Here is a 27,550-nt window from a genome sequence, read left to right on the forward strand (position 1 = left end):
TGCAAGCATTTGTTTTGCATGAAAAACATTCCTTGGGTTAACTTTTGGCAGCCTAAAACTGTGAAAAGTGGGAAAAAAAGTGATGACTCATCACTTCACAGTTTTGGTGGGCCGAAATCTAGCCCAAGTAATGTTTTTCATGGAAAACAAATGCTTGCAATGGATTCAGAATCATGAAGAACCCCTAGTTTGACCCCTCACATGCTACTTAAAGCAGACTTTTTTTCTTTTTTTTTTAAATATTGGAGTCAATGGGACAGTGAATATATGAATGGCCATAACTTTTTTTTGCGATTGTTTCCAGCAGAGCAGGCCTCTCATTCTGTGGACCTTAATGACCAAACTAATAGATAAAAAATAAATAAAAAGTACGGCAGAAAATCACAGGTCCCCTCCCATTTTGGTGACTGGGTCCCCGGCTATGTTCATTTCATCAGACTTTTACTAAAATATTCATAACAATTATGTTAAGCCCAGAACCAAGCCATCCTGGATGGCAGTGAATCATGAACATGAAACCTTTGTTTCTATGAAAAGAACATTTTGAATATTTCTAAAGAAAGGGTATTTATTAAATGTAGTAGCCTACATCAAATAATTAAATATTACAATATGTTTTCATATAGATCAAAGGTTGTATGGTCACGCACGATTCACTGCCATCCAGGATGGCTTGGTACTTCTAGGCTTAACATAATTGTTATAATTATTTTTGTAAAAGTCTATGGGGAAAATGAATGGGAGATATTTTAGAGGGACCAGTAAACCACTTCCGCTGCGATGCTCTATATAATATTGTTGTCATAATCGCTCACACCCTTCCAAAACAAACCCTGTGTTGCTGAATGGCCATATCTGACAGATGGGGAGGTTGGGTGGGGGTCTTAATTAATTTGTGACTCGCTTGGGGAGAGCGGATGACGGAGCAATTTTCTCATCTCATCACCAAAGGGAAAATGGCTGCCATGGAGAGCCCATACACAATGCTTAATTTATTCTAGACAAGGCTATTTTTGGCACTGGAAAAATACACGACCGGTTTATTCGGTCCCTCCCTATGAAATGCTGTCTTTGGGACATGCCGTGGTGATGGTGATGGGTTGTGTGATGAATTATGCTGTCAGAAGATTAAATAACATCATTTGGTTACAGTAGCCTATACTATATTTTTTAAATCCCATAGATAAACCACATGAAAGGGTTGTCGTATTTTTTTGCTCCTCGAAAGCCACGATGACGATGATAACATAAGCCGTTTTGTCCTGTCGTCGGCTCACTTATAGTCTATATCTTATCTATCATCACATGATTGAGAATAAATAAAGCTGCTTGGGAGAGAGAGAGGCTATATAATTCTAATCAAATAATGCAAAAGGATAGTCTTGGGGTTTATGCTGAGTGTTTGAGTGGGCAGGTTAAAGAGAGAGATGGGATGGGAGGGGGGAGGGGCCTATCAGCTGCAGCGTGACTTGGAAATGCTGCAGCATCCAGTAGAGATGGGATTTATGGCTCTTTGAAGTGAGCCGGATCTCTGGGATCCGTTCCTTTTCAAAGAGACCGTTCAAAAGGGGGGACTGCCCATACTGTAAGTACGAAATCTCATTAGTCCTACATCTCATTAATAGTCCAAATTTAGTTAGGGTTAGGTTTAGCCAGGCATAGTTTTACTGAGGTTAGGGTTTGGGGTAGGTTTAGGCATAGTTTTACCGAGGTTAGGGTTAGGTTTAGGCATAGTATTTTTCACCAGGTTAACATCACCAGATTCTGACTAATGGGATGTAGGGACAATGAGAGTTCTGACCAATGCCATGGCACCGTTCAAAAGACTCATTTTAGTTACTAGTTATTTTGTAGATTTTGAGTATAATAGAACAGTGAAGTCATGACGTGACTCGCTCATCCCCCGGTTCCATGGAAGTAATTCTCTATGGAGAATAACATTGGGTCATCTTAAATCGTCTCATATAAGCATTGTGGTCCAAAAATAAACAAACAGTCTTTGCGATATTGTCGGCGAGGTGGCTCTGTATGGTTTATGATAGGCAGTCACTCATAAGTGATAAAGCCTGTTTCTAGTTAAAATATAACTAATTCGGCGACAGTAACATTCGCGTTTTTTCACCATCAGTTGATTCTTCATATCCATATGAGTCAAACCGCTGAGATCATTTGTTTATAATTGGAACACAGTTCGTATATGACGCGATATGAAAAAGGTCTATGGGAATTCAGAATGGGGGAAGAAAACCGCAAACCAGGTAGGATGTGTAAATTACGTCACACTTCACTGCTCAATTACAAATCACTTCAACCCTATACATTTCGGCCTTTTGAAAATAGCCCCCCCCCCCCACAAAGAAAAAAGAAGGAACGGCATCCCAACTGCGAGCCTGATCCCATCGTTCTTTTCAAAGAGCCGTTCAAATGACTCGATTCCCACCTCTAAGCATCCAGCATGTTCTCTGTTTCCCTCTCCTCTCCTCTCCCATCACAAGCACTGCCTGCTGTTCTCTCCTCCCCTCTCTGCTCTCCTCCCCCCTTCTCTCTCTCTCTCATGGTCTCCGTCTCTCCCCTCTCCTCTCCTCTCAGTCTGTGTGGTGTAACCGTAACGCTCGCTGCTTGCTTCCTCTCTCAGCCTCTCTCTCATTGCAGCACTAGAACCCAGGGAAGGAGGAGTCACGCGACCGACCATCCACACACAGACGTGCACGCACTCACACACCTCTCTTCTTTCATCCACTCACTAACTCGTCGCAGAATAACTAACATCGTCTCTCTCTCTCCCACACACTCACACTCACACATAACCACAAACACACATACACTCACACACACTCACACATACACACACACACTGACAGGACACACACTACACAGTCTTCTCTCCCAACACAGCCAGCCCAGCCCAGCAGCGCACTGAGCCCAGCAGTAAGGCCCGTTTTCGGAGCAGGGGAGCCCGCTATAACCGTCGCCCAGGATGGATGTACTGATGAAGGGGTTCTCCATGGCCAAGGAGGGGGTGGTAGCCGCCGCCGAGAAGACCAAGGCCGGCGTAGAAGAGGCCGCCGCCAAGACCAAGGAAGGAGTGATGTATGTAGGTAGGTAACCGTCTGAATGTACGTGGGTAGGTGCCATGGTCCATCCGTATGTATGTAGGTAGGTACCATGGTCTGTATGTACTGTAGGTATAGGTACCATAGTCCATCTGTTTGTGTACTGTAGGTATAGGAACCATGGTCCATCTTGTATGTAGGTAGGTATAGGTACTATCTTCTGTATATATGTAAGTAGGTACCATAATCCAGCAGTATGTATGTAGGTAGGTACCATGGTCCATCGGTATGTATGTAGGTAGGTACCCTCTGTATGTAGGTACAGTAGGTACCATCTGTATGTATGTATGTAGGTACAGTAGGTACCATCTGGTCTGGTTCCAGCGGGGACCAGGAGCGCTGGAATGGGAGTGAGAGGCGGACAGCTGTGATAATAAGTGAGAGGAACAGATGGACGGATGGATGGACGGACGGACGGACGGACGGACAGAGGGATGGATGGATGAGGGATACGGAGGAGGAGGAGGAAGGATGGGCAGAAAAACTGGTGCAGCAGAACTGGTGCAGGAGGAACGAGAGAGGAAGACCGTTATAAAGCGAGAGAGACAGAGAGAGAGAGAGAGAGAGAGAGAGGAATTATATGAGGGTGGGTGGGTGTGTCTGTGTGTGTGTGTGGTGGTGGGGGGGGGGCGGGGGAACGAACTGGAGAGCTGTATGTTATAGCAGAAGGGTCTCGAGTATATGGTTGTTGTCGGGGCGAAACCTCGTATCTCCAAGTTTCAAATGTGTACGTTCTTTCGCCAAGTAAAGCCCTGCTTCGTCAGACAAGGCCGCCGCACAAAAGTAGTGAAAACAGCAGATCTACAAGCACACAACGCCTCGACAACGACGATATACGAGTTCGTCCGGCCCCAAAAAAAGCCCATCCCAGATGCTTCTGGGGGGTCGGCAGTGCATGTGGTGCTGCTGGTGCCGATGATGGTTGGTTGGTTGGTTGGTTGTGCGTGAGCCAGGGAGGAAAATAGCAGATTGTGACGCGTTGTGAGCTTGTAGATCTTTTCTATTTTCAAATAGCCAGCGTGATGGAGGAGAAAATAGGAAGAAAATGGTGAAATGGAGGACGGAGTGAGAGAAGGAGCCAGGAGGAGGAGGAGGAGGAGGAGGAGGGGGGAGGGAGGGACATTGCAGGATCCTGTGGTGAGACGGCGGCTCTCCACAGTGGCGTCAGTTCAGCAAAAGCTAAGGTATGGCAACATGACTGGTGGCGAGACACCGGTCATGTTGCCATACCTTAGCAACAGGCATGATGAATTTATTTTAAGAAGTACATTTTATTTTTCCCCCTGTAGCCAAGGGTATGGCAGCTGCCATACCTTGCCGTACCGTACCCAGTTGACGCCTCTGCGGCTCTCACCAGACACAGACCTACATCTAGCAGAGTGTTCTTCTTCAGAGCCTTCTGCCAGAAAGACCACTTAAGCCCCCATTTCTGAGCGATGTGACACACATTGAAAGCTTTTACAGCCTCTATTTTCGCTATTTGTTTGGGGGGGAGCGAAAATAGAAATGTTTGAAAATGTTTGGCCTATAATAATGACATTCCCCAAAAACTGGGATGTGGTTAATAATAAATCAATGGGTTTCATACATGATCACATGTGTAGATGGACGGGGCATCGATTCCGACGAAAACAGATTGATCTGCAAAAATTGGGGACACGGTTATATGCATGAAATAACTGAATTCCTGGTTAAAATGTTAACACTAGGGGGTGGCAATTGCGGCTGAATGATGCCCCAGATGACGCCCCTGGGCCAGAGCGTTCTTTTTTTTTGGGAGGGTGGGGGGGGGGGGGGTTCTTAGGGGGTTGGGGGGGTGGTCCAGGGAATGAGTCAGTGATGGCACTGGATGTGGCTGAGTGAGCATCAACGTCTCAAGGTTACCCCCCCGCCTGCGTCACCGCCGGCCAGGCCAACCCAACCGGAAAGGAGGGGGTGGGGAGGGGAGGGAGAAGGTTTTTGGTTGGTCAGTCCTGTACAGAAAAGCCGGCAGTGTGTCTGCACTCTGCAGTGTGGCGGAACAGAACAGCTGTAATGGCGTACACGCACGCACGCACGCACGCACACCGTCGTGCGTGTGGAGGAGTGTCCACTTGACTGCCATAGTGTGGTGTCACAGCCAGGGTCTATTTTTTTGCGTCGTCTGCATTAAAGGAGTAGTTCCCCCCCCCCAAAATGTTATTTTTTTTTCTCTCTATTGATTACTCACGCCATGACGGAGACTTGAGTTCAATAATGTTTGTTGTATTTGTCGCATTCCTAAGACAAATATGTGATTATTGTAAATTTACCCCCGATTATTCCGGATGGGGGGTCCCCTTCCGGGAATCAATGGTGGTAAATGTATTGCAATCAAATTGTCTTAGGAATGCGACAAAAAACTAAACATATTATTGAACTCAAGTCTACCATGGCGTGAGTAATCAATAGGAAAACCAAAAAAAAAAAAAAAAAAACATTTTGGGGTGAACTCCTTTAATGCTTCTACACGCTCCGAATTCCACTCGTGTTGTGTCCATCTGTCTGTCTGCCCTTCTGTCTGTCTGTCTGTCCATCCGTCCGTCCGTCCAGCCATCTGTCTGTCTGTCTGTCTGTCCATCCGTCCGTCCTTCCGTCCGTCCAGCCATCTGTCTGTCTGTCCGTCCATATACAGGAGCCCAGTGTGTCAACAATGAATATAAAAAAAAGAAGACTAGTGATGATTAGGGCTGTCACGATATGACATTTTACATGACGATTAATTGTCATTCAAATAATTAGCGATTAACGATTTAATTGTGTTTTTGTCGTTGATAATTACATTTCTGTTTGGCTTATAGGCTTTGAAGTTGCATATGGCAGATATGATGCATAACCTAAACACACAAATACATTACTGACATATTTGACGACTTACTACTTTAAAAATAACATTGATAGTGGAAATAGCCGATCTACAAGCTCACAACGCGTCGCGTTGTGAGCTTGTAGATCTGCTATTTCCACTATTTCTGAAATTTTTCAACATTCACGATTATGACGATTATGGCAAAATAATTGTGATAATGTCAAATAATCACGATTAGACGATTATGTAATAATTGTGACAGCCCTAAGACTAATGATGATGGGCATGTGCGTGTGGCGACATAGTGGATTTGATGGGTGGTGGGTGGTTGTGTGAGGGGGAGGGGGGGGGGGGGCATGGAGATCAGCTGAGCACTGCAGCAATCCGCTCTCTCCCATAAACCTCCAACCGCTCTGTGAGTGTGTGTGTGTGTGTGGGGGCGTTCACGCACGCATACGTGTGTGTGTGTGCGGCGCGCATGTCGCGCACATACATGTGCCTGATGTATGTTGTGCAGTGTACGTACGTGACGCGGCAGCTGCAGGATTTGCCGACCAGTGCAGGATGCTGCGATGACGAACGAGAGGAGAGGAGAGGAGAGGAGGGGAGGGGAGGGGAGGGGAGGAATGGGATGGGATGATAAGTGATATTATCGTTTATCATGATAAAAAACACTCACGATAATCGTATCATGGAGATTTAATTTATTGTGATATCGTTCTCCATCATGTACTGGGATCAATTCACCTTTCATTTGCCGAGCTGCATAATCCGGTACCATTTAAACCCTCTATAATTGGTGAAAGGGTACTTATAATAATATTATAAGTATATATATTATATATACTTGATATAGTCTTTTTTTTTTTTTACTCTTTATCAATTGTCTTTGCCAAAACTGCGACACGTTGTGAGCTTATAGATCTGCTATTTTCTGGCAAACGTTCCACCCCAGGATAATGGATTTTGATTATCGCGATAATATTGTAAAATCGCGATTTCTTTTGTCACAATAATCGTGATATGAAATGTTCATATCGTCGTTGTCAGGTGAAAACCTTGTATGTCCAAAACCGTTCGTTTTGCATTTTTCATTTTAAAAATTATTTAAACTAGTGAAAACAGCCGATCTACAAGCACACAACGCCTTGCGCCGCGAGGCGTTGTGTGCTTGTAGATCTGCTGTTTTCACTATTTTTGTGTGACAGCCTTGTACGATGAAGCAGGGCTTTGCTTTGCGAAAGAACATACACATTTGAAACTTGGAGATACAAGGTTTACACCCGACAACGACGATATACTGTAGTCCCATATCCCTAGAAATGACAGCCCTCAGTAAACAGAGGGTACATTTTACTGGGTAAAAAAAGAGGTAGTGAGGCATCATCAGAGAGCGGTGCGGGAGGCGATGGAGGAGGAGAGAGAGAGGAAGGTATTATATCATAGAATGTGTGCCGCTTCCAGCTCTGTGCAGGCACGGTGGAGGGAACAGATGGAGAGAGAGAGAGAGGGGAGGGGGCGAGAGCTAGACGTGATAAACTGAGAGAACATCATTAAAAGTGTGTGAGTGCTTGTGCACGGGCGTGCGCGTGTGTGTGTGTGTGTGTGTGTGCGCGCGCGTGCATGCGTTGATGTGCGTGTGTGGAGGTTAAACGGACAGATGGACAGGTGGACTAGAATGAATAAGGGATAGATGGAGAGGAGGAGAGAGAGATGGAGGGGGATGATAGACGGACGGATGGATGGATGGATGGAGAGATAAATGGATAGAAAGATAGATGGGGAAGATAGAATGATGGATGGATAGAGATTGAGGGGGATGATGGAGGGATGGATGGCTGGATAGAAAGAGAGAGAGGAGGATGAGGGGAGAGAGAGAGAGGGAGAGGGGGAGAGGATGGTAATCAGTGAAGTGGGTCGGGTCAATGGTCCGATCAGCCCTCAGTACAGACCTTCAGAACACTACACTGTAAAATACTCTCTGAACCGCCCGTAATGAACACACTGATTATTTTAACAGTGTACCGTACACTATAGATTGCATACTTCAGCAAGAACCTGCGCGCGTGTGTGTGCGTGTGCGTGCGTTCGTGCGCATGCTTTTGTGTTAATTCTGCATTTGCCATTTCACGGAACACTGCCCCAGGTGGATGTATTGTACAGTATATATTTTATGGTCAGGAATAAAACATTCCATTCCCAGGGGCCATACAGTATTCTGACTATAGAACCTAATAGTCTCCAATGTCAGTCTCTCGAAACGTAAGGTTTCCTTCCTGGCTCAACACCAACGGCTCGCCCCGGTTGGTCGCAGTGCCGCAGTGTCCACGAGCAGGACAGCATCTCGTGTGCACTCATCAAATGGGGAAGCAGTGGCTCAGGGGTAGAGAAACCGTCATTAGAACACGGAGGGTTCCCAGTTCGATCCCGGGCTCCCCCAGAGTTGGTGTCGAAATGTCCTTAAACAAGACTCTGAACCCCTAGTTGCTCCCGATGAGTAGGTTGGTGCCTTGCATGGTTTCCTCTGCCATCGGTGTGTGAATGTATGGGTGAATGTAATGCTCAATCTCTGTAAATCTCAAGTGGAGTTAGGAGGTTTTGTACACAGACGTAAATGGTGTTCAATAGCACTGATTTATGAAAAGAATCACACCTATTGTGAAGTGAGCAGTACTATTTATGAGTTAATTTCATCAAGCACCGCTCAAATCACTAGCCTCGAACCAGACAAATCCACTGGTGCAAACATCTTGGTGGATTTTGGTCTGGCCCCGCTCAATTGTGAATCCATTTCCTCACCCCGAAAGAGTTCGGTGACCAATCAGGTCCCAGTATTGGTCTGGTCTAACCAATTGTGTCCAGAGCCATTTTTTAGCTAGCCAGTCACAGCGCTTCCTGCGAAGCTTGACCAGTTGGACCCTGGCGTACAACAAGCTTTGGCCCCGGACATTTTTGAACACGTTTTCCCTCCCGGCTTTCGACCGGACAACAAACTTTGAGCTGTTTGTGCCAGGATGTTGTCCGGACTTTGTAGCCATGCTTCAGTTTACTCAAGCCTGGACATTTTTGAACGTGTTTTCTCATATTGTTTTTTTGACCGGACAAAGCCAGATGTTGGAGCTCCTGTTCCAGGAGCACCGCTCAAAAAAGAGGGCTAAACGGGTGGAGTTACAGTAGCTGGTTTGCCAGAGGATCCAATGGAGTTAGCTGGTTTTGTCAGAGGCGCCTTTTGCTACTTTTCATTGGTTCAATATTTTTTTTAACCAACACACAGATGTAAAGGGTGTTCAATAGCACTGATTTATGAACGAAATTTAAATAAAAATGGAGTTAGCTGGTTTCTGCCGAACAGCGACGATACTGTATCCATGAGAAGTATAGCCTATCGTTACTGTCATGCAGAAAGCCGATATCTCCACGTTTCAACCTTACTTAAATGAACGCTCCTACTAAATCATGCAAGTCTGTCGCGCTAAAGTAGCCATTTTCTTGTATTCTTTTCTTGTATTTCTTGGGGCGGTTCTTGTATTCTCCTATTTGTTTTACTGAGAATAAGGTTAATGTTAGACATAGTTTTACTGAGTTTAAGATTAGGAATAGGGTTAGGTGTTGGGGCCGTTTTACTGAGGTTAAGGTTGGGAATAAGGTTAGGTTTAACCGTTTAGGAATACCAGGCAGAGACTGTTCCGCCCGAAAGACGCCCGAGACGAGGGTAAATTTGGGCAGGCGATCTGGTATTCAGATAGCCTATCTACAAGTTCACAATGCGTCGCAATGCAATAGCGTTGTGAGATTGTAGATCTGACTAATTACATTTTCTTTTGAAAGGGGATAGATGGTGGCTATAAGTGTGTATGTGGGTTTCATAAATAAACTTAAACTGGTCCTGTGCCCGGGGGATGTGCACAGGCTTGTGCACAGTATCTGAGGGTTTTAATGTAGGAGTCTCAGAAGTAATGTTGGAGTGCCCGTTGAGCAGATCCTTATGCCCCTATACAGTATGGTGTTCCATGTTGGAGTGCCCGTTGAGCAGATCTTTATGTCCCTATACGGTATATGGTGTTCCATGTTGGAGTGCCCGTTGGGCAGATCTTTATGTCCCTATACGGTATATGGTGTTCCATGTTGGAGTGCCCGTTGGGCGGATCTTTATGTCCCTATACGGTATATGGTGTTCCATGTTGGAGTGCCCGTTGAGCAGATCCTTATGTCCCTATACGGTATATGGTGTTCCATGTTGGAGTGCCCGTTGGGCAGATCTTTATGTCCCTATACGGTATATGGTGTTCCATGTTGGAGTGCCCGTTGGGCGGATCTTTATGTCCCTATACGGTATATGGTGTTCCATGTTGGAGTGCCCGTTGGGCGGATCTTCATGCCCATACATGGTGTTCCGTGTCCAGGCCAGTCTGTGATGTCAGTACTATGACGTCAGTGATTGATTGCTTTTTTGAAGCGGTGAAAGCCGCTTCCAATGAGTGGCTTTGTGTGTCCCACGCCCATATATGGTCATTTCAGTCCAGAATGAACAGTTTTTTTCAAAAACAAAATGTGTGTTTCATGTCCATATATGGTCATCCCAGTCCAGAATGAACAGGTTTTATCAAAAACAAAATGTCTGTCACCTCATGTCCATATATGGTCATTCCAGTCCAGAATGAACAGGTTTTATCTGTCCCGTACGTCCAGAATATCAGTCCAGAATTAATAGGCTTTTTCAAAAAGCAAAATGTGTGTCCCATGTCCATATATGGCCATTTCAGTTCAGAATGAACAGGTTTTATCTGTCCCGTACGTCCAGAATATGTGTGTAGTGTCCCTCCCGGTCTGATGATTGGATACTTTGAGGATTGGTCAAGCTTCACATGATAATTCGGCCCTCCAGATAATATCATTCATTCATTCATTCAGAATATATAAAGAATGTAGAATTCAGAATATATAGAAAGAACTCTAGAACACATAGAATAAAAGTTCACCGCTTCACTTCGAACCGAGGTTTGATTTTTTATTAGACAAAAGTACTGCTAAATGAATAGTTAGATGTCATATATACATACCCGACACAGTGAAGCTCTGTAACGATGCACAGGGCTCGGTGGCGAACTCAGAGGCCATAACAACGGTGTTGAATGTCGTCCCGTAGTACAAGAACAGCTTCCTGTAGCTGTGTTGTACGTGTGGTTGTAATACACCTCCACCTCTAATCATATATAGCCTACTGTAAGGAGATGTCAGACATTTTTGCGTAGCAGCAATTCAATTCACTGAAATAGGAACCAGTATTTATTGCTAAAAGATGCCACCGAAATCCAATGTATCATGACGTTGCAGTTGGTCAGAGAAATTGTAACGATAATTAAAAAAAAGAAATCAAACCTCGGTTCGAAGTGAAGCGGTGAACTTTTATTCTATGTGTTCTAGAGCTATGAACTCTGTGAACTATATACATTCTTCCAATTCTGAATGAATGAATGATTTTATCTGGAGGGCCGAATTGTCATGTGAAGCTTGACCAATCCTCAAAGTATGGTCTCATTGGACATGTTTAATCATCCAATCATCAGACCGGGACGGACATTACACACATATTCTGGATGTACGGGACAGATAAAACCTGTTCATTCTGGACTGAAATGAACATATATGGACATGAACGGGACGCACATGTACGGGACAGATAAAACCTGTTCATTCTGTACTGAAATGACCATATATGGACATGAACGGGACACACAAAGCCACTCCTTGGAAGCGGCTTTCACCGCTTCAAAAACAGCGTCAGACAAAAGCTATTTTCACTACTTTTGAAAAGGTGTTGAAAATGGAAGTGGATTTACAGTCCGTCTGTCTGTGGGTTTTATGATTATTCAACCAATGAAAAGTATTAACCTGTGAATAAATTTAATAATAATTACATATTGGGTATATTCCAATTTCCGATTTACTTCTACTCCACTACATATCAGAGGCTAATATTGTGCTCCATATATGGAGCTGACCTCTTCATCTGATGCCCTGTTAGGCAGGGCAGGAATTTCATGGAGGCCATGAAGGCCATGGCCGCCGTTGCCCCTCAGTTTGGCCTTGTGCCCCTCCAAATAATGGCATGACCCGAGGCCACAGTGGCCTTAATGCCCCAGCTGACTGTACCACTTTCTCCTCTGTCTCTTTCTTGTCAATATGTAGACAGTAGACACCAGTGTCTCTTTCTTGTCATGTAGACACCAGTGTCTTTTGTTGAGATGCTTAAATCTTCCCTGAGTCCCCATCTTTAAACTGATCCAGTGACTTTGAGAGGCTGAGCATGGATCAGAAATACCATCATTTATATATTTCACTGCAGATTAGGTTATCATCCCTAACCCTTAAATTCAACAAATTCTTTCAATGGACTAAAATCTAGTTTTATTTGATGGCCTTCCTGCCCTGGCATTTGGCCTTTGTGGCCTCAAACAATGGACAACACCTAAGGCCAAGTGGCCTTGCCCCTAAAATGATGAAATTCCAGGCCTGCTGTTAGGACAACCACACTAATAGAATCCCTTTTATGCCCATCAATATAAAGCCCAAATCTGGGAATGCCCATACAATAGAATCCCTTTTATGCCATCAATATGACATTATGGTGTCAGTTTAACCAGTGTGGTTGCCGCGACACGAGTCACACTTGCAAATGAATTTCGTCCTTGTCCCTTTTATGCCCATATATGGAGATCCCTGCCCTCCACATCTGATTCCCAGATGATGCCCTGTTAGGGCAACCTCGGGGCAGACATATTGTGTCAGTTTGACCAGTCCAACTTAAAACAACCAACCGCAACTTGAATCACACTTGCAAATTAATTCCGCCTTGTGGGACTTCCGTCCTGTGGTGTGAGATATTGTTCTCCGTTCTACTACTACTATTCTTGTTTAGATATCTTTCCGTATTTCTATACACATTACAGTAGTACTTTTCACGAACACTACCTCTGTTTCTTCTCAACAATGATAATAACTAACACTAATCGGAAGATAAGCGGCCGTCAGGTCGCATACACAAACTTTAGATGGCAGTCGTAGCCAATCAGGAGGGAATATGGGAAATGTGGCAGATCGATGTTGATGACATGACTTTAGACATGCTGTGTACCGCTTTGCGTGATTTTAGGCCAAAATCTGTAGGAGCAGTGTCCAATAATGTGTTTTGCAAAAGTCGGCCTGATGGTGGCGCTAGAAGAGGGGCATGTGAGAAATCAGGGGCGGATAAATCTCACATGGCCTAATTCTATCATGAATGCAATTCAACTTAATTATGTTTGATGCAGACAGACTGGAAGAATGCTACAGACAGGCTGACGCAACACAACAGATATATCTCACGGAGCACAGCGAGACGCTCTCTCGTCATCGCTGTGTGTGTGTGTGTGTGTGTGTGTGTGTGTGTGTGTGTGTGTGTGTGTGTGTGTGTGTGTGTGTGTGTGTGTGTGTGTGTGTGTGTGTGTGTGTGTGTGTGTGTGTGTGTGTGTGTGTGTGTGTGTGTGTGTGTGTGTGTGTGAGATAATACATGTGTTTGTATCTGCTGCAGTCAGGGGCGTCACACCAAACTCTGGGCCCCGGGTACAAGGATTCACTGCGGGCCCCCCATGAATGTTAACTATTGAAAAATAGCAGATATACAAGCTCACAGCGCGGCACCGAGTGCCGCGCTGTGAGCTTGTAGATCTGCTATTTTTGAAAAATCGTGAAAAATGTGTGCAAGAAACGTATGTTTCTATGTCAGTGGTGCTCAAACGTTTTCATGTCAAGGACCCCCGAAGATGATATGTATTTGGCCACAGACCCCCATCTCAAAATATTTCGTTTCAGGGACCCCCCCCCCCCCCAGAAGCAAAATTTTTACAAATGTTCGCTTAAAAAATACATATTCAAAGATTTGCACACATTTTCACGACTTTTCAAAAAATAGCAGATCTACAAGCTCACAGCGCGGCACTCGGTGCCGCGCTGTGAGCTTGTATATCTGCTATTTTTCAATAGCTAAAGTTACTAGGGCCCCTCCACCACCTTGGGCCCTGGTAACTCAGTCCCACTTTCCTACCCCTTGTGTGACGCCCCTGGCTGCAGTACCCGTCAGCCCGGGCACGTGTCTCCTGTGGCACAGGGAGCGTGCTGAGCGAGCGAGGGGTGGGGTGGGTGGAGAGAGAGAAGGGGAGGGGTGGGGGGGCGGAGGAGGTTGGGATGAAAGTAGGAAGCGACAGGGAGAGATGAAGCAGAAAGAGTGAGGGAGAGAGGGGGGGGGGGGGAATGGTTGAATGTAATGAAGGCAGAATATCCTTGTTGTCGGGTGGAAACCTTGTACTGAATGTCCAAAACCGGTTGTTTCGTATTTATCGTTTTAAAAACGATGCTTGTAGATCGGCTATTTTCACTAGTCTTGTGCGACAGTCTTGCACGATGAAGCAGGGATCTACTTGGTGAAAAAAACATGCAATTTTGAAACACGGGAGATGCGAGGTTTCGGCCCGACAGTGACGACGTACTGTAGTTTTCTGCTGCGAACCGAAACGGTACGGAAGGACGCTGACACTTCATACACTGCCAGTGTGTATGAAGAAACGTGACTCATTTGAAAAGAACACAAACACTGGGGCCCTTTTATACGGTAGCCTACTTAAATCTCATATGATGAATAGTCCAGTGACTCAACCCCTTTCATATCAAGGCCCATTATTTATTGGGCATTTTGAGCCACCACAGACCACCATGAGATTTTAGCCTCTCAGACCCAAAACTTAGAATATTCTGTTATCGTTGGATAAGACATTGTCCACAATTCCATGCTGTATTGATGATGTTGGTACCATAGGAGAGATGATAGTCAAACATTGATCACAATAACAATTATTCTACTTTCTCTAATTGTGAAGACTTCTTTTAAATTCAGTAATGCAGATGTCTCAAAGGTTAAAAGTCTATAAGGGTCCATTTGATTACTAACTCTCATCATTTAGCTAGAGACCACCTGGAAACCCCTCAAGGACCACTGGTTGAAAATCACTGGAATAGTCTGCTCTGGCGAGCCAGACGGTTGCCTCCCACATTTTTTTCATTCTAGTCTGGACTCTGGAGCAGGGGTGTTGTTTGCTGGATTATTCATGAAGCTTTCCCAGAAGAGAAAGATCCCATGATTGGCCGTTAGTTACGCTGTTTTCCCCCCACGAGATACCAAAAAGATTTGTTCTCCACTGGACCCCATTCATTTTCCTCTTTGATTTTCTAACCTTAATAAACATCGTCATGAATACTTTATGGTTCCTGTCGCTAGTGAAAAACTGCCTTTCAATTACCATGATATGCGTTTTGTGCAAATATGGTCCCATTTATGTTAAAATTGATGATAAAGTTGCGGGGGGCGTGGCCAACTAAACTGATACCAGCCGGCTGTGTTCTTCTTCGTGTGCTGTATTTCGGGAGGCTCCACCACATTCTCCCATGTATCCTTGCGGTTGCATGTGACCGTTGGCAGCCAATAGCTTTCCTTATGATTCCTGGGTTACCATTCAAACAATGATGGCGACACCCATACAAGGGACAACAAAGCGTCATTTTCGCCGCGTAGAAATCAATGGCTTCGCACCGTCCATATTTTTTTTTACAGTCTATGGTATGGAGCAACTGAAGCTCTGAAAATGATCGATCGGCACCTAGCCCTCCCCACTGCCTCTTCGTCTTGAAGATCTAAACATAATATAGCTTGCTCCCATGGTCAGAAATGGACATTCTAAAACAAAATGTAAAGATATGTTTGTGCCAACCGCTCCTACGGTACATCTGGCTTTGTGAAAGGGGTCCTCCTATGTATGAGCACAACATATCAGACGAGAGCAACGTCATAGAAAGTATGCATCACCACAGCTGATGTTTGATGTTTGATACCATGCACCGATTTTTAAACATAACGGAAATGCTGAACCCGGGAGGTGTAGTTCCAAACTCAGTATATAGCATTTGGAGATTGCGGGGAAATAGCGATCCACCATGGACGACCACCTAACTCATGGGCCATGGTTATATAGCCTTGTTTGAGTTAGTTGATGGATGTCAATTAGGCCACTAATCAATGTGTGTGGGTCTCACCTGCTATATAAAGGGGGCTGGAAGTGGGAGAATGCTGAGTTTGACTTCAGGAGGGACTATAGCCTCTATCATAGTCCAATGTGAAGAGCTATCATTTCACCTCAGTGTAGTTTTCTAGCTATCACCTAAACATGTGTAACAATGCTTAGGTGATAGCTAGAAAACTACACTGCGGTGATGGCTTATCACCACAGACTACTATGAAAGGGCCATAGCAAGTCTCTCTCTCCCTCCATTTCTCTTAGTTTAGCTGTCAATTGTTAATGGCTTATTTCCTTATTTGTTTTACTTGAATTTGTTGGCCAGTCTTATGTAATATTCTTTTCGCTTATAGGCCTACACTGTATAAAATCTTACATGAGACTATTGACTTGACTTTGTCAATTTTTGGAGCCTTAGCCATCGGCCAACTGTTACAGTGAGTGCTTGTAGCCTAGATCTGCTACTGTATGTTCTCTATTTTCTCTCTCTCTCTCTCTCTCTCTCTCTCTCTCTCTCTCTCTCTCTCTCTCTCTCTCTCTCTCTCTCTCTCTCTCTCTCTCTAAATCCATCAGATTATGTAAGCATTTAATCAGTCTGGGATCATAAATGGAACCAGCTCAGCCGTACAGTAGGCAGGGTGGCCTTGCAGAGAGGTGTGGTGAATCCAATTCAAACGCTTTTACAAGATTTATACAGTAACTGCACAAAACAACATGATATAATTTCATCCAGATAGAACGCTGGTCAAATTACAGTACATTGGCAATATACCGTGAAATGTTACAACATCAATCGCTGTTATTTCAGTGATTAAACGGTAAATGCATTTCTCAGTCTCTCATTGATCAATGGCAGTGGTTTTCAACCAGTGGTCCGGGGATCACCAGTGGTCCTTGAAGGGATTTAAGTTGTCCCCAGTTAAATGATGGAGAGTTGGTAACCTTATAGATTCTTGACAGTGGATACTGGTCCTGTACTGTAGCCTACAGAAATGCAGCTCTGTGGCTGCCCACAGTGCCCAGTGCCCGCTGCTCATAATTGTCAAACTGAGGAATTTCACCACAGGTATCAATAAAGTCCCGTACAGTCTATGTCTATGTGAGCGGGGAACAAAGACCCATGAAGGGTATGGGGACAGTTGAGTGTTGTCTCGTGCCAAGCCCTGAGTGTTAACCCAAAGTTAATTGTACCATCCTTGTTGATTTTTGGGCGTTAAATGTTATGTTTCCTTATTGTATTTATTTATTTTTTAGGGGGGAGAAATGGGGGGGGGGGGGGGGGGGATGGGATGCGATTAAAAATTGTAATCTAATTAATTACAGGCTCTGTGATTAATTAATCGCAATTAATCGCATTGTAATCGCACATCGATATTTGACCTGAGAAGCATTTTCTTTAAAGTAAAACACATTTTGTTGTACAAGGGAATCAATGAGGGAGTTTTTTAAATCTAAATTTCGCATCCACTGGGCCAAGCAAAGCGCTCTGATCGGCTACTTCTCCCTTTGCGTTTGTTATCTCTTCTTGGTTGGTGCATCGCTATAATCGGTATGCCCGAAACTGAAGGTCCTGTGGTGCAAAAGTGCGATTAAAATGCGTAAATTTTTTTAATCGCATTAATTTTCTGTAATTAATTAATCGCAATTAAAGTCCCAGCCTTAATTGTAATATGTTCTTCCAACAAACAACTGCCCTACTACAGCACCTAAATGCTAATATAAAATATTAAAATGGAAAGTGTGGGATAATAAAGTCATTGTGTGGTCTTTTCTCTTCCTCAGGTAACAAGACAAAGGAAGGAGCAATGTCAGGAATTAACACAGGTATGCTGTTGTTTCTTAGACAACATTTTGATTTAGTTTTAGTCAGTCTTTTGGAATAAAATTGCATTTCGTTTTTGTCATATTTTAGTCATCTGAAATTATTTAGTTTTTAATCTAGTTTTAGTCAACTAAATATCATATGATTTTAGTTGACTAAATCTACAGTTGACTTCGTTGACCAGTTGACTTCGTTGACCAAAGTGTATTTTGGCGGGCCTTGATGGCTCATTTTACAACTTGGTTGCATGCTGAAAATAGCCGATCTGCAAGCTCACAACATGTCGCAGTGCGACATGTTGCGAACTTGTAGATCCGCTATTTTCAGAGCGCAACACCCGAGCGCAACCAAACATAAAATGACTTGTCTTTTAGTTCTGCTGGATCTCATCTCTCCACTAGTCCCTAACATTTTAGCATCATAAAATAACAGTTTTCACCTGAAAAGGAAAATAAAATGTGAAGCGGTGAAATCGGTTATCTGCTGCTAAACGGAAAAAAATAACCCGTTCCTGTGTGTTTTCCAGTGGCCAACAGGGGTACTGAAGAGGCCAACATCGTTGGGGACGCAGCGGTGGCCGGTGCCAACGACATGACACAGGCAGGTGTGGAGGGCCTGGAGAACGTAGGAGCCTCAAGCCAGGTCAGTCCAACATGGCAGTATGGAGGGAGGAGCATCCCTGATGAGATGATAGAATAGTATAATGTACTATTGTGTAGTATTAGTGTACTATTGATTATACTGTCTAGTACGATTATAAATACCACTATATGGGTAGTATCATGTCACATGTGCTTTAATCCAGTGGTTCTCAACCTTTTCAGGCCACAACCCCCAAAATAATCATATTTGAACTGGGGACACTCCCCACTCCGACGAGCACTAAGAGTTGAGGCATTACATGTTGTATAACACAGTTCTATTGTGAAAATAGCAGATCTACATGCTCACAACGCCTCGCGTTGCGAGGCATTGTGAGCATGTAGATCTGCTATTTTCACAATTTCTGCCTCTAATATTTGACAATTTGGCCAATGATTAATTTGGCATTTTAGAGGTAATAAAAAGTCCTTAAATTGTCACTTTATGAATGTTCAGATACCCTCTATACACTTAAACTTTATGTTGTTTTGTTTACTGTTGAGTGAGAAAACAATGTTGCACATTGAGTTAATCATCTAGGGACCCCCCAAAATAATTTGGGGATCCCACTGGGGGGTCCCGACCCACAGGTTGAGAACCACTGCTTTAATCCACCTCCATCATTGAAAGCTATAATGGGTAAAATGATGAAAATGGAAACGGCCATGCAATGGATGTCATCATGATATCAATGCCTTTATCAAGGTCAAGGTGAGCTTTATTGTCCCATAACTAGGACATTCTGGCTTGGACCTTCTCCTGCCTGTGCTGCAGCCGTAAAATACAAACATTCCTACACAAAACATACAAAGAAATTAATAAAAAATAAAATAAACAAGCAAATAAAACAAACGAATAGAAAAACAAAGGTCCTCGGAGTGTCCATCCCGTGCTCCTTCTTTTACTTATTTTGACATTGATTTTGTCGATCCATTTATCTGTTATGGATAAATGAACAGTCTTGCATCACCAGTGTGAACATGCTTTTGTGAAATTTTGCTTATTTCTGATTTATTTCATTTTAACTGGGTTCAAACTTATTATGTCTTGGAAGGAGATTGATATTCCCCTATGGGATTTTGAAATAATGGCATTGACATTCAAAAAAGGCCTTCTAATAATTTGAATCCTGTTTTATAGAGGATGTAGGTGTTATTTCTTTCAGCAATCATAGCTATAATGTTTGCTCAGTAACAAACACAAAAAAATGTTATTTTCTATTTACTAACGAGCTGGAGAGACTCCTGTTAATACTGAACAAATACTATAGCAATAATTACCGAATATAAAGCTTTAACTGTGTTAGTTATACAAAAAACTTCCCCTTTAAAGGCATGGTATATAACTTTGCCCTGTGTTTAACACATCAAACGACAAACAAAGAAAATGTAATAAAACAATATATGCATGTTTATAGCAGCAGTCATCATGCAATGGAGTAGAGTATTGTGATTACCTGCAGAAACACACTTCTCTCTCACTGTATGTAATTTGGTGTTTTCCATGTTTGTTTTGGTCTGATTGATTGATTTATTGAATACCTCGCATAGGAAAAGCACAGGACAGTACAGTTCAGTCTACTAAAAAGAATTTAAACACAAGAAAGAACTATGGCATGTTTACTGTACATTGGGGTCCTTTGTACTCATTTCATAGACATAAATCTCATCATATAACAGTCAGAAATCAGGAATAGAAATTAAAGAAAAATATTTACAGTAATCAGGTCACCTGTAAATGTTCTTTCAGGGCGGTTTTAAAGTAGCCCTGCTGTTGGTAGGGCATTCCACATTGTTGTGGCATAGCAGGAGAATTCATTTAACAGTATTTTTGTGCCCATTCTGGGTTAAACATGATTGGTGGCACTGGTGTCTGATTGCCCAAAAACATCCCCATCTTCCAAAACAAGCAGTGAAAACACCAAAATATAGCAAGAGGACAGTGTGTTTCTGCAGATAACACCACCACCACACTGGCTGATGACTGCTGGTATAGAGTGGGGGAAAAAAACATGTAGGCTATTGTTTTGTTATGTAAACACAGGGAAGAGTTACATAGTATGCCTTTAATCATTTTGATGTGATATGTTTTAGCTTCTGCTTATTTGATGTTCTGTGATGTCATGATGTTGTGTTGTCTTGTCTTGTCTTGTCTTGTCTCATTGTGTTGCTGTTGTTTTGCTGTTGTGTTCATTTGTCTGTTGTTTGTTTGTCTCTTCTGTGTTGCCCTGATAGGAGGAGCCTGTATATGAGCCCGTATATGAGGTGCCTATTATATAGAACAGGGGTCTTCAACGTTTTCAGGCCGAGGACCCCTTAGTTGAGAGAGAGATGAAGCAGGGACCCCCACAACCTGTTCATAGATTCCATAGTTTCATCGTTTGACAGCACAATCGTCAGTGTATTTTGGATTCATGTCAATTTGTGTTTTCAGATATATAACCACTTGAACCGTCAATACTTAATAAACTTGACCTTTCACTCGGTACTTAGTCTGCTCTTTTTCCCCTCTACACAAACCTCTTTGCAGAAAATAGCCGATCTACAAGCTCACAACGCCTCACAGCGCGAGGCGCTATGAGCTTGTAGATCTGCTATTTTTTGGCTAAAGTTCTCTGAATATGGACAAGTTTAAGTGGTTAATATAAAAAAGGAGAAAAAAGTCACACAAAGATTTTGGGGACCCCCTGTAGTAACTCTGAGGACCCCCGAGGGGTCCCGGACCCCCTGTTGAAGACCCTTGATCTAGAACTTTGTTTTGGGGCAGAGGTGTAACATTTGGGTCATCAGGGGATGGCAGTTGTCACCCCCTAGTGGTCACATTCAGTTATGTCATGCATGTTGTCCCCAGCTCATATTAATATGATGTCATCGTCCATCTACATGTGACACATATTATAATTTACAAAAGCCTTTTATTGTATGCAACCGTTCATTTATAACCACTTTGAACGTGGCATCCCTATTTCTGGGAATGTATAGGTGAACATTTGAAGAAAAAATATATATACCGGTATATAGTGGATCTACAAGCTCTCGATGGGTGTAAAGTAGATCCGCTATTATCGCTAGTTTAGAAATGGCGCTTAAAAAGTTACGACTTGTAGGCTAACATATTCTTTGCCACCCCCTATTACTCTCCTCTGGTGGGGGGCCAGACTGTAGGTGATCATTTGGGAGGGGTGTGGAGGTGAAAGAGGGCTTACCTTGCATGCTAACAAGCTAACCTGTGGGGAATGACATACACCAAACTAAGTGAGTGTCATATTTATGGACAATAGAGATATTCAAAACACAACTCATATCGTATCTTCTTGTGTTCACTCGCGGTAGGGCTGTCTGTCCTGCAATTAAATACATTCTTAATTTTCTAGAGTTCCAGCACATCCAGCCATGTGTCTGGGTAGCTCAGACGGTAGAGCCTATGGACCACAAAGGTCTGGCTTCCGGAATCTATAGATGAATCATATCTTACATCTGCCAAATTGTGTTTGCGCCATACAGTGCAATCAATCATGCAGAGATCAGCCTATTCAGGTTGGTGAGCTTGAGAACTAATATTGATTTCACAATGGCTACTGGCTATTGAAAGTTATAGACTGACAGAATTAAGTTTACAAGAGATGTAAATAAATAACTAAGAATTGATTAATCTGGTTGAGGACAGCCGTATATCTCAACAGTATTTTAAAAGGCTTATAGGTAGGGTTGCCACCTTTCAGAAATTGAAATAAGGAACACCTCTTCCGGGCACGCGGTGCGTGCGTTCCGTGCACGTGGCACAGCTGCCGGCCGGCGAAAAAATGCAGTCCCAAACGTGAAATGCATAGAATAGTTATAACTATAACACACAACATGGTATAACCTATATTGTTTTGCAGTTTGAAGTGGCCAATTGTTTCTAAAATATGAATAAGTTAATTTTGTATGAAATAAAGCAATGTATGAATGATTTGAACCTGGCTCTTGTATTGGGTCACTTGGTGGTCAGTAAAGAGTAGGTAGTCAAGAAACCATTAAGTCATATACTTAAAGTTTAAAGTGCTTTATTAGCAACGAAGATTAAACATTTTTTACTTTAGGCTGAATAGGCTTCACTAGCCTGAACCTGAGCATAGCCTAGTTTAAAGTGCTTTATTAGCAATGAACATTGAACATTTTTACTTTAGGCTGAATAGGCTTCACTAGCCTAAACCTGAGCATAGCCTATTTTATGAACATTGAACATTTTTACTTTAGGCTGAATAGGCTTCACTAGCCTAAACCTGAGCATAGCCTATTTTATAAAGTGTCTACTGTCTACAATCTACTGTCTTGACACTCGAACCAAAATTGTTCTATAGATCATAATCTACAAATTGGAAGTGAAAAATAAACTTTAACACAAATTTAAAATGAAAACCAAAAATTACATGTACATGGAACCCCACTATAGGCAGAGCGTAGAGCGCACCACAGCCTCAGCGACTGCGAGCCGCCCGGGGAGCCACCTCACAGGCGGTCCTTCGTGCCTCTCCCTCCTTTTGCTGTCTTTTCCTGTGTTTTATTTCATTCATTATTGTTAAATTCTGTGTTGAGGTTTGTGTGACAGACCTTTATGGGGCATTTGGTTAAATACGGAACAAACCGCGTTCCGTATTGGTTCAATACGGAACGCATCTTTTAATTGTCCAATACGGAACGATTCCGTATTATACGGAACGGGTGGCAACCCTACTTATAGGATAAAAGCCTTCACCAAAAGTAAAATAGCAGCTTATAGAGGATAACTTAAAAAGAATGTTCTTTTCATATCGCTGACACTTCACTCTCAGATGCTCACTCATTGGTGTGGTCTTTTTAGGAACTAAAAGGAACTACAATTTAGGAACTAAACATGTCTAACCTTAATAACCCTCTCTGTCAGGTGGTACGTATCTATAAACCCTCCCCTGCATCCCTAGTATAATGGATGAGATGCTGAATATCATATTCATATAGCATGCACCAAAATAGCTTATACTGTAGCTGTCATGGAGGGTAGCCTCTGTACCCTGGCTTTTTCCTTTTATGCAGGGCAAATATAAGTGAAGATATAGCTGCGCACACGCCCATGCGCACGCACGCACGCACGCACACACACACACACACACACACTCACACATAGGGCTGTCACGATTATGACATTTTACATGACGATTAATTTTCTCTCAAATAATTGCGATTAACGATTTAATTGTGTTTTTGTCGTTGACAATTACATTTCTGTTTGGCTTGTAGGCTTTGAATTTGCACATGGCAGATATGACACATAACCTTAAATATACAACGAAATTACTGACATATTTGACAACTTTATGCTTAAAAATGAACATTGATAGTGGAAATAGCCGATCTACAAGCTCACAACGCGTCGCCATGCGATGCGTTGTGAGCTTGTAGAACTGCTATTTCCACTATTTTTAACTTTCTTAAAAATATATGAACATTTTTCAACATGGAAACGATTATGACGATTATGAAAAATAATCACGATTATGAAAAATAATCACGATTAGACGATTATGTAATAATTGTGACAGCCCTACACACACACACACACACACACACACACACACACACACACACACACACGGAACGGGAGCATGTCAACATCCCTCACCCTAATCTTAACACCAACCTTAACCCAGAACATACTGTACTGTAGGGATGACCGTGGGATCTCCAATTTAGGATGCAGAGCATTGTCATGAGCATGAAATAGCGTACGAGTTGATTGCACCCCGCTTCACACAACACTAATCTAATAATGGATGCTAGAAATCTGTACACTCTCAGCAAAGAAAGTTGTGATATTAAAAATAATAATAATAATAAAAGCTGTTTAACTTGGTTCATGTGCAGTCCCTAGAAAGGTTCTATAGGGACTCATTCCAATGGTTTATATGACCAGAAGGCTCCATATAGCGTCACTGTCAGGCAGAAACCTCGTATTTCCAAGTTTCAAATGTGTACGTTTTTTCGTAAAGTAAAGCCCTGCTTCATCATACAAGACTGTCGCACAAAACTAGTGAAAATGGCAGATCTACAAGCACACAACCCTTCACGATGCGAGGCATTGTGTGCTTGTAGATCGGCGCTTTTCATTATTTTATTTTATTTTATTTTTTATGATAAATACAAACCGGTTTCCACCCGACAACGACAATATACGGAACCTTTTTCGGGGGTGGCAGTGGCTCAGAAGCTTGGGAATGGGTAGGTCCACAGTTCGAACCCGGGCTCCCCCTGTGTTAGTGTTGGAAGAGTCCCTGAGCAAGACACTGAGCCCCTAGCTGCTCCCAATGAGCAGGTCGGTGCCTTGCATGGTTTGCTCTGCCGTCTGTGTATGAATGGCCAAATGCAATGCACATTATAGAGCGCTTTGGATAAAGGCACAACATACTGGAAATGCACCATTAGAGCAGAGTCACACAACACTTTTATTCCACCTATGAGGGCGGATTCCATTCTAGTGTGGGGGAGAAAAAACTAATTTCGTGCAAATCAGTCTAAAAGCGCCAAATTTTGCGCAGGTGTAACCCAGGGCATGCTCTAATGATTTAGCTAGGGCACCCGAGCCGACAACCTTCGGGGTCAGAAGAAAATCTGCTTTAAGTAGGATGTGAGGGGTCTAACTAGGTGTTTGTCATGATTCTGAATCCATTGCAAGCATTTGTTTTGCACAAAAAAAACAAAAAAAAACATTCCTCTGGCTAGAAATGGCCCCAGCAAACTCAAAAGTGATGACTCATCACTAAATCTGTAGCCCAAGGGAAGTTTTTTTGTGCAAAACAAATGCTTGCAATGGATTCAGAATCATGACAAACCCCTAGTTAGACCCCTCACATCCTACTTAAAGCAGATTTTCGTCTGGGTATTTTCCTCCTGTATCCACAAGTTTCCCCGGGAGTTTACTGGAGACTATCAGGACCAAACTTCCGGGTTTAACAGCAGACATACAAGCTCAAGTCGCATCGCATATGCAACCCGTTGTGAGCTTGTAAATCGGCGGCGGAAGCTCGGTGCAGACGTCTGCGCAATGCACTATGGGGCGTTGGAAACTCGTGGATAGAAAGTTGATGGGAGGCCAACTTGATTTGGCCGCTGTGGCGACCCCGAAGGTCACCGACTCGGTCGCCCTAGCTAAATCATTAGAGCAAGCCCTGGGCTACATCTGTGCAAAGTTTGGCGCTTTTAGACTGATTAGCACAAAATGAAAATGTTCTCCCCTTAACGCCCCGCACTATTCCCATTGGCAGAATCTGCCCTCATAAGTAGAATAAAAGTGTGTGCTGTGAGCGTGCCCTTACACCATTTTACCTTTTTAGGGGCCATATACTACACGAAACGAGCTGTATCACAGCTGTCAGCAGAACCTTATTTGTTGAGAGTGTGGCATGAACTTCTGCAGTCCTCCTGCTTAATGCTAATCAATGAAGCATAACACTTTAGTACAGTAGAGCAGATTGATGCCCGAGGAGGTTATGACTACAATAATTTAGTTTTACACCCTATCCCGTCCTCTGATCTGGCCTAAATGAACTCCACCTGGTTCTCACGTCAGCCTTTCTCTCTGTGTCCTCAGGGGGAATATGGAGGGATGGAGCAGGGAGGTGAAGGAGGAGAGGTAAGGATTCTTCCAGCTGTTATGGTGGCGTCATGTCCTGTTATGTGGGAAGGAGAGTTGATGAAAGGTATACAGCTAGAGCAGGGGTGGGCAACTTCAATGCTGAGAGAGCCACTATATTAACTATATTAACTATATTAACTCCAGAGGGCCACAATGCATATACAGTCAAAAATAGCTGAAGCAAAAAAAGCTCAAAACATGTCGTAGCAACATGTTTTGAGCTTGTAGATCTGCTATTTTTGCTATTTTTAAATTGGAACCATGAAAAGTAACACTTTTAAAATGCATTTATATGTTCTTATTATGAGCTTAAATACAAATACATTGGATATAATATTGAGCTACTAATATAGACTGGAGTAATTCAAGTGAGTCATGTTTGCATGGTTGGAATTGTAACAGCTGAAATCTATAATATATCAGTGTTCCAGTATTAACCAGCGGGCCGCATTAAGTGATGTGGCCCCCGGGCCACCAGTTGCCCATGTATGAGCTAGAGTGATGTTACTGGATTGAGTCAAACCTCGAGTTAACAAGAAGGCCATCTTAAAGCAATGCAATTAGAATGGAATGTAGTTCAGGTTTTTTAAACTTTAAAAAGCATACAACGTGTTTTGGGCTTATAGATCAGCTATTTTGAAAAGTTTTTAAAAGGGTCTTAAGTTGTTCTTTGTGTTGTCCATTAATAAGACAAACAAGAAATGATTTCCAATTATTTATTTTCTTAATTCCTTTAATTTTCTTTCTTTCTTTCTTTCTTTCTTTCTTTCTTTCTTTCTTTCTTTCTTTCTTTCCCTTCTCTCTCTCTTTTCAGGGGTATTAATACATCCAGCACCCCGCCCCCTTTCCGCCCATCCTCTACGGCGGCGGCTCCGGTCCGGTTCCGATCCTGTTGCGGTTCCGGTTCACGTGTTCCGGCCCGCCCGCCAGCTCCCCCCCTCGCCTTCTTCTTCGCTGTATACCAGACGTTTCAGATGTTTCAACATATTTTTTTGTGACTTTATGGAACCAAGACGACAGAAAACAGACTCTTCCAGTTACCCTGTCCAAGTCCATGTTTTCGCTTCTGCCCCGCCCACCCCACCTATAGCCAGAGGCGTCAATTGGGTATGGCAAAGGTATGGCAGCTGCCATACCTTGGCTATACAGGGAGAAAAATTATAAAATGTACTTAAAATAAATTCATTCATGCCTGTTGCTAAGATATGGCAACATGACTGGTGTCTTGCACGCGAGCCAGTCATGTTGCCATACCTTAGCTTTTGCTGAACTGACGCCACTGCCTATAGCCCCGCCCCTCTGCCTATAAGCCCCGCCCCCGTGTTGGTGTTGTCATGAATATGAATCCTAGTGTTGTTGTTGTCCCACACCTGACCACGCCCCCTAACCTTAT

General features: G+C 43.2%; 1 protein-coding gene across 1 annotated transcript in view; it reads left to right on the top strand.

The window, feature by feature from the left end:
* Positions 1-2,977: 2,977 nt before the first annotated feature.
* LOC308302894 (uncharacterized protein) overlaps positions 2,978-27,550 on the top strand; it is a gene marked incomplete at both ends in the record, with an annotated part of 40,782 nt that continues 16,209 nt past the window's right edge. The window contains 5 exons of the mRNA XM_080747212.1: positions 2,978-3,098; positions 17,826-17,867; positions 18,392-18,507; positions 20,742-20,771; positions 26,113-26,221. Of these exons, the coding sequence (XP_080603338.1) occupies positions 2,978-3,098; positions 17,826-17,867; positions 18,392-18,507; positions 20,742-20,771; positions 26,113-26,221 (418 nt within the window). The remainder of the gene's footprint in view (positions 3,099-17,825; positions 17,868-18,391; positions 18,508-20,741; positions 20,772-26,112; positions 26,222-27,550) is intronic.

The sequence above is a fragment of the Nannobrachium achirus genome, assembly GCF_963921795.1.
Source record: "Nannobrachium achirus genome assembly, chromosome: 18".
NCBI classification, from domain to species: domain Eukaryota; kingdom Metazoa; phylum Chordata; class Actinopteri; order Myctophiformes; family Myctophidae; genus Nannobrachium; species Nannobrachium achirus.